Source organism: Cyprinodon variegatus, unplaced genomic scaffold (assembly GCF_000732505.1).
Source record: "Cyprinodon variegatus isolate N-32 unplaced genomic scaffold, C_variegatus-1.0 Scaffold342, whole genome shotgun sequence".
In the NCBI taxonomy this organism is placed as follows: Eukaryota; Metazoa; Chordata; class Actinopteri; order Cyprinodontiformes; family Cyprinodontidae; genus Cyprinodon; species Cyprinodon variegatus.
Window position 1 is genome coordinate 531396 of NW_015150795.1, and position 8232 is coordinate 539627.

Sequence of the window (8232 nt, forward strand, 5' to 3'; positions counted from 1 at the left end):
TTGACTCGATGATCTGGTGAACTGTAAAGTGCCTTGAGATGATGTGTGTTATGAATTGCCGCTATATATATAAACTGAATTGAATTATAAAATTGTAACATTTTTTGTGTGTGTGAGAATATTGGATAAAAAATATAGAAGTTATAGGGCAAGTTATCGTTTTTGATCACTTGCATCTCCCTTACAAATAGAGGGAGAGAGGGTATGAAAAAAAGTTTTACTTCTTTATACCCCTTTTCAGACAATTTACATTAATCAATGTCACTTCTCTGGCTGTATGTACCAACAGGTTTATTTGGTGAAGGGTGTTGTTTCAATTTATGTTCAAGTCAATTTAGTTAGTTTGGAAATTGGTGTTGAGTTGATGCTAAGTAGTCTCTTTGCTGTGTATTTTGTTGATTTATTTATTGTTGTTTGTCAAATTGTCTGAAAAAAATTCCTAATAATTAATTAATTAATTTATTCATTAATTCATTCATTCAAGACAACTTTGACAGCTGAGTCTGTCAATCAATGTATCATGATATGTTTGAACCAAAAATGTACTTGTTTGACTTCTGAGTACGTTAAAATGCACAGCTATAAAACATCCAAAGGTTAAGTGAATGTCATGATCACACCAGGAGCCATGAATCAAAAAGTGATGGATCTTATACGTTAAAGGGACAGTGTCTAACAAGTTTGGCTTTTTTTGTTTTAGCAAAAATCAAGTATTTCTATAGTAAATACATATTCTGCATGTTCTGTCTGATAAAAAAATACATAGGAGGTGGTGCACGGGATGAAATATGCCACGTCACGTCGCCATCTTTGATTAAAATGGACAATAGGGGACAAATTTTTTAGCCTTGTGCGTTTTACATGTATATATAATTGGGCAGGGACTTAAACGCTTACATTTCGATTAATTCATAAAAAAAAAACACATAATGAATTGCATTTCCGTATATACGTACTAAAATCCCAAGCAGAAACTCTTGTTCTTACTGTTTCTCGTAAACCCATAGATATGATGCACAAGTGGCATCACAGAAGTTTGTTACCTGGAGCTTAAAGTCTATGGCTCGATCCGAATACCTCAAATCAGTATGGAAATCTAAGCTTTGGCGGAGATTCCTTCCCAGTCGCCATAATAAGCGTTATACTGTATATGTACCATGAGGAGGCTATGTAGGACCAGGTTATTTCCGTGAGTTACTGGCTTAACCAGAAAAAGTAGCCTTAGTGGTAAATGTTTTAATTGCACTTAATGCTGCACATTAAATAGCAGTTATTTTTGCTTGTCAATTATTTTGCCTTCTAAATGCAAAGTTTTATCCAGAGCTGTTTTGTCATATTTGAAATTAAACTCTTCAGACAATATTTTATCTCTTGTTGGTATATGTATATTTTTTGCACCATATTTAAGGGAAGGAAATGTGCTGTAATTAATGTTCATGTACTGTTCACTCTTCTATTGAAGTAGTTTTTCAACAAAAAAAAATAGAATATCAAGATTTTCTAATAAAATTGCTAAAATTTCATAACTCTCAACCAATCGGATAGTCGAATAACATAAATAGTTGGATTGAAAATAAAATATTTATCTGTTGTTGGCCTTATCTTATTATTTATTCTTTTATTGAGGGGGAAATGGTTTTTTGTTTCTTTTTTTAATACATGATTTTTGATTAAAATGTGTTTAATTTTGATTAATTAATTAAAGATACTGGAATTAACTTGTTTAAAAATTACATCCTAGTATAAATATTTGTTTTCAGCAAAAGAGCAGCATAAAACAGGCTGAGATGATGACTGTAAATCATTTTGCTTGCCTTTTTCTTATGAAATGGAGGAGCAGCCATATCCTCAGCAATAAAAAAAAAATAACTGAGAAATGAAAAAAACGTTTTTCCTAATGGTGGCGTGTAATTATCCTGGCTCACCACTAGATGAGAGTACTTTTCAGTCTTATGACATTAAAGTAAATAAACATTGCAATGTTAGGCTGGTTCAGTAGTAGCCATGTTTAATTTGTTTAAAATTAATTCTTGAGGTCTCTTTAGACTGGTTTTATTGCGATCCAGTGGTTTTCATAGGCGTTCTCATACAGAGAAGCTGATCTATCGTTCTAGTGCAGTGAAATGGAAGAAAGTCTGCATGAAGGTTCAGTCAACAGAACAGGAGGAATGCAGTGACTCATACGTAGCAACATGCACCAGGATTTTAAAAGAATGCTCTAACAGAAACCTAATCAAAGTAATCAATCATTTAAAGAAATAATAAATAAATATATATTTATGTGTGTGTGTGCATTTCTGGCTTCTGTTTCAGTCTGGTGTGTTGACATTCTCAGAACGTGTCCCTGTTTGCATCGTTTGCTGGTTCTCCATGGAAAACCAGGAGGAGCAGCCTACTCTGATCCAAAATAAGCAAACTAGTTTGACCCTTCGTCTTAAAAAGGTTCCATTACCGCTTTGCATCAATAAGAAACACATTCCTGCTTTTTTTATTGGTAAACACAGAGGAAACTGTTGCCACCGTGAGTATTTTACCTTGTATTTGATGCCGGACTTGAAGTAACCCAGAAAGGTGACTGACTCGTTGTCTTGGAACTCGTTGAATTGCACCGGAGCCCCACCGAGATGATCATCCAGCTGAGTGAGGAAAATGGCAGCCGCCCCGCTCTCATCTTGGGAGGCTTCCTTACCTGCAGCACATCAAAAGACACATTTCGATATCAGTCAAATGGTAGCGTTTTACCGTAGGACTGACAAGGAAAAAAAGGGAACCTAAGGTAAGGTTATTAATCAGTTATACCAATCCATGAGTGCACGTTGTAAGATGGAGCAGACGTGGTAGAGAGGATGATGTATGCATCCCCGGTGTAGAAATCTCCGTAGAGCTGAGGTGGAACAGGGCTCAGATCCATCTTTTCCACCCGCCATATCTGCAGTCCGGGCTTCTTCCCTGCCAGCTGGAACTCCTTATGCGCCATGGTGCTGAAGGCCTTAAACGAGACACGTCTTCACATGTAATCTCATCATCACTAATCTCAAACATTCTCTATTCCAGGGCGTTCACAGTTCTGTTGGAGATGGTAGATGAAGTTTGAACCCTTATTTGGGTTTTTATTCATTGTTTGGCTGAAACTTTTTTTTCCCACAGTTATTATCTAAAGCAGGTTTTTCCAAACGTGCCACTAATATGATCAAAGCCTCTTTTGTAAATGCAAAAGTTAAACCACATCATCATCAGCACATAACCCTGCTTTGTTCGTTTTCCAATAAACTGCTGCAGGCTTCCAAGAACATTTCGGTTCAAACCACACTTCCAAACCTGTCATTCTAGCACTTTGAGTAACTGAGCTGCTCTTATAGGGTGTGTCAAGTCATCTGTTTATTAACCTATACAGCAAAGTGTCTGCAGGGTGTTTTAAAAATGAAGAGCCGCTCCCCACAGGCATTTAGAAAGTGCATATGTCCAATTATTTAAGGCATCAATGTTATAATTATGCCCAAATGGAGAAGAGAAACAAGCAACCTTTCTGTACCCTACCACCCTGCAGACATTTCTGTGTATCCTCATGCAATCAACTCTATTTCATTGCAGTAAAAGTGTTTATTTTCTATAAAAGCTTTGTAGAAACTAAATGATAACATATTGACGATGAGTAAATAAGACATTTTTCTTACCTTAGTAATGAGAGAAGTTAGATTGTTGCTGTAGAGAAGCTGCACTGGTGCCCTTCCTATCTTCTGTAAAGTCTGTTTGAGCTGCCCTGGGCTATATAAGCAGAGGAAACATCCGCCCCCAGACAGAGGGGCGTGTTCAGCCCACATCCAGAAGGCCGCACTCCTCTCAACTGGCTGCAAAGATTCCCAAACACATACAAAGTACACAGCTCCCGATTCCTAGATTTACATAAGTTAGTTTTCAACCCTAGAGGGGAGATATTTGTGACTTTTAATTCACTGCAGTCTGTATTTGAAACTCATAAATCAGGAAGTGAAGATTAGATGAGATTTCACCAGAATTTAGATTTACCCTATCCCTGATCTTTTTACTGCCAGCACACATTTTATAAATGCTAACTCCAACAGGAAGAAAAATGTAACATCACAAAAAAAGTCCATAGTGTAAAAGTTATTTTTCAATTATAACTCAAATGAATTTAAAGAATCAAAAGGCTTATCTGGGCTCCTCAGAGTTGAAGAGTCTTAATCATCAAATAAAATCTGAAAATCATTTGGGTTACATGATAGTAAGCCTTTATCCTCTCTGGCTTCTGCAGCTGCCGAGCTGCTGGTTGGACCATTAAAACAACCGGTGTGTAGCCCAGTTCTCCTGATGAAAAAAACAACATCAACACATTTTATTTTTTCTGTTGGAATACATTAGATATTTATCTAAAATGTCCTGGCATGTAAATGCTTCTGTGATTCGCTGACATGTCCCCCTAATTCTGTGATGAAGAGACGGTTAACATTTTGTGACTTTAGACCAGAGAAGTCCCATTTCCCAAAGCATGGCTTCCCCTAACAGCCAGCTGGGATGCTGATAGCATCTAAAGTTGATTAGGAAGCTTTTTACTTTTCTCACCATCCTAATTGTAATGCAGGCCGCATTAGCTCATTATTCAGTCTCATTTTCCTTAATTTAAACTGTTTTACATGTTCTTATTAATAAATGGTAAGTGGCCTGTACTTATAGTTCAAGTTTCAAGTCAGGAGAATTGACCAAAGCACTTTACACTACATTCAGTCTGCTGGTGAAGATTCTCAGTCGTTCTGGTCATAGTCATTCCAAAAAAGGAAAACAAAATCCTGTTTCTGACATTTTGAATTGAAAAAAGCTTCCTGGATGGGAAGCAAAACATCTTCAAACTTGGAAACAAAGTCCAGTGGATTATTTTTTAAGTTTCTTGGAACTTCATTTAGTCATTCAGTCATTCACTCACACACTGATGGTGGTAAACTGCATTGTAGCCACAGCTGCTTTGTGGCTCACTAACAAAAGCGAGGCTGCCGTCTACTGCACTCGAAAAACAATTTAGAAATAAGTAGAATTTTCTAAAATTAAGTTTATTTACCCTTAATTTGAGTAGGTAAATGAGATAGTTTGCCAATGGAATGAGAATTTTTACTCTTAAAATAAGATAATTAGATAATATGCACTTGAAATAAAACAATGCAATTGTGTTTTCTTATTTTAAATGTAAATTGTCTTGTTCCATTGGCAAAATGTCTTTTTTACCTCCTCAATCCAAGAACAAATGCACTTAATTTAAGAAATAATGACTTATCTAGATTTCGATTTTTTCCAGTGTGGAGCAACCAGGCCCTCTGACCACCATCAGTAGACAATGCAGGTGAAGTGTTTTGCCCAAGGACACAACGACACTGACAGCCAGAGTCGCGTCTCGAACCGGCAACCCAAGGCAAACTTCTGTTTGAATTTGGGTGTAGATATGGGCAGGATTCTGGGATTTTTATTTCTACTCTGCTCAAATTAAAGATAAGATTTATGTTAAATTTTGTAACTTATTAACTTAATACAATAAAGGATTGATTCAATATATCTTACATATTTCCCATGAGTGGTTTTGCAGTGTTTGCTAAAGTGGTTTCCTCTCTCATAGCCACTCTTTTCGAGAAATTATTATTTTTCATTGGAGAAAAAACTTTATTAATGCAGCAGTTTGTATTTATATGTTGAACATGAAACCTGATATTATCAGATGAAAGGTGTTTTTTCTCAGCTACCAAGCAGCAGAAAACAGAACATAAAAAGCAACCTGCAGACTTTTCACTGATCCAATCCACCAGTTTGATCAGTTACAAGGTAAATTATGGCAAATCTGACATTTTTCAACCCAACTGTTTTTTGTTTTTTTTTGTCTTTATTTTGATTGTTTTTTTTTTTGGGAAGATAATACTGAACTGCAATAAAAGCTGCTGGTCTGAGGGGGATTTCCTTTAGAGCAAAACACATTTTGTTGTTCTGTACAAACACTCAACAATGCAGTCAATAGAATTCTGCTCAGCTGCTTCTGTGTTGCCTACCGTATATTTGAATCATGCAATCCAGAGATATAATATTGATAAAAGTATGTCTTAAAAGTATTTTTTTTTTCCAAATTAATGGAAAAAAAACCAAAAAGTTAGACTGGTCTAAGAGGCCATTTTAACACAAGTCTATGACAAGAATGACTCATAATTTCTCTGAAGGGGAAAATCCACTCCAAATATAGAATGTTGACTCATGTGTTTCCTGAGCCCATGCAGTGGATCTCTAATAGCCAGAAGAGCTGGCCGGCTCTTGGAAGTCATGATAAATACCCCTCTTTCCTGCTTCAACAGTTGATTTGGCAATTGCACATCTGTAGTTTTAGTGCGTGCTTTAGCGATCATGCGGCTTTGGCCTGCCAGCAGCCCAAGAATGCAGCTCCGCTGACGCCCATGAACCAGCTTGACAGAAAGCAAAAGGCACAAATCTCTCCTGTGAGCTCCGGCAGTCGCCTCAGGTCAGGCCTGGCTTCATCAACTCCCGCTGTAAGAGCTGCATCAGCACATTGTGCCTCATTGTGCAGAACGCACACACCTCTATCCCTGTCTCAGACATACCAGCTTGTAGCCACAAGAACAAACAGATACACAACTGCTAACACAACCGCTGTGCAAAATAAAGGCCACACACAGCCTGTTCTAACGTGCATGGGCAGAAAATCCTCCCTGCATTATGAGTTTCGTAACTCTGGGGTGCTATCCCAACCCCAACAGCCACAGTTTTCACACAAAGATGTAAACCGCCCATATTATCATTTTGCTAAAGCATATGGCACAGTGATATAACAGGGATTCCTTATGATTGCATATGAGACAAACAAAGAAGCATGGATCTAGGGGTCAGAATTGCCCTCAGGTGACTCTCAGTTGTAATTTCCTGCTGCAGCAGTTCACTTTATGTGAAAGATCATTTGCAGCTGCTGTTAGAACAGAACTGATCCTTTTATTCATTCAGAATGACAATTTCTGCTTTCTCAATGCGACAGTCTAGTGTGAGTCCTCTCTTAGCAGCGGGAATGCCACACATTGGTTTTAATCTAAACATCCAGGAGGAGTTAACCGACTGGAAAAGATAGAAGTAGCTTGGGGCTCGATCCGTTAAAACACCAGATGAGCTAAGCAGATTTTTTTTTCTTTTATTGGCACTAATAATTGTACTAAATATGGATTAAAAAACATCTTCCAAACTCCAGTAAAGCTTGAAAATAGGAAGTGAGAAGATGCTCTAAAAGAACAGATTTCCATCTGTAGTGCTTTAAATCTTCTCAGAGCCGTTTGCTGCAACATGTTTTTTATCGATTCATCATTTCAGACCTAGGGAGGCCTGTGTTGCTGGAATAACAAAACGATGGTACTATTTTCTGTTTTATTTTCAATCGTTTATCTTGTTTCATACATAATCTTGTTATTTTAATAATTTCCTCTTATTCTCTGGAATAATTTTGTGTTGCAATGTGCTATTCATTTTTTTCATACACAGAACTTTGCCTTTTGTCAATTGCCTTTCTCACAAAAATGTGCCGTATAAATAAACTTGTCTTAACTTGCCTAAAATTGATTTCTCTTGTCTACTTGTAGTTTAAAGCGAGTCTGATTGAGTCCATTAAATCTAATTATGGACATCTGTGATCAACCTCTTCAGAATATTGGTTAACAACAACAGTGTCTTCAGTCAGAGGCTTCTCCAGATCTGTTGCAAGGCAGACCACTACAGAAGATCCTTACTGCCAAGAGCGATCAACAAAGAACAGAATTCAACTTTATTGTCATTCCACTGTCACAGGTACCCCTTGGGGAGCAGTGCAATTGTGCGGAGTTAAGGGTATTGCTCAGGGACGGCAGTCTGTGGGAGTGGGGGATTGAACTCACAACCTGAGGATTCAAAGCCCTAACCACTAGACCGCCACCACCGAAAACCTAGGTATACAGTGTTGGGCATGTTACTTTGAAAAAGTAATTAGTTATAGTTACTAGTTACTTCTCCCAAAAAGTAAGTTAGTAACTGAGTTACTCTACAATAAAAGTAACTAGTTAGTAGTAAAAGTAACTATTGCGTTACTTTTGCGAGTGTATGAAATTAATAACTGGGGATGTCTAATTCTGAAATCCTGTGTTTGGGTTGTTATAGATACTGCAACATGTAGTTATATCTATCTATCCATATTTCTCTCTTTCTCCATATAGG

General features: G+C 37.2%; 1 protein-coding gene across 1 annotated transcript in view; it reads right to left on the bottom strand.

Annotated features, from left to right (window-relative positions):
• The window catches only part of LOC107091549 (gelsolin-like), a 13765-nt gene extending 9999 nt beyond the window's left edge, over window positions 1–3766 (bottom strand). Inside the window, exons 1-3 of the mRNA XM_015385537.1 lie at window positions 3675–3766; window positions 2800–2989; window positions 2535–2689 (exon numbers count right to left, since the gene is read on the bottom strand). Of these exons, the coding sequence (XP_015241023.1) occupies window positions 2535–2689; window positions 2800–2977 (333 nt within the window). The 5' untranslated portion in view covers window positions 2978–2989; window positions 3675–3766. The remainder of the gene's footprint in view (window positions 1–2534; window positions 2690–2799; window positions 2990–3674) is intronic.
• Between the last annotated feature and the right edge of the window lie 4466 nt (window positions 3767–8232).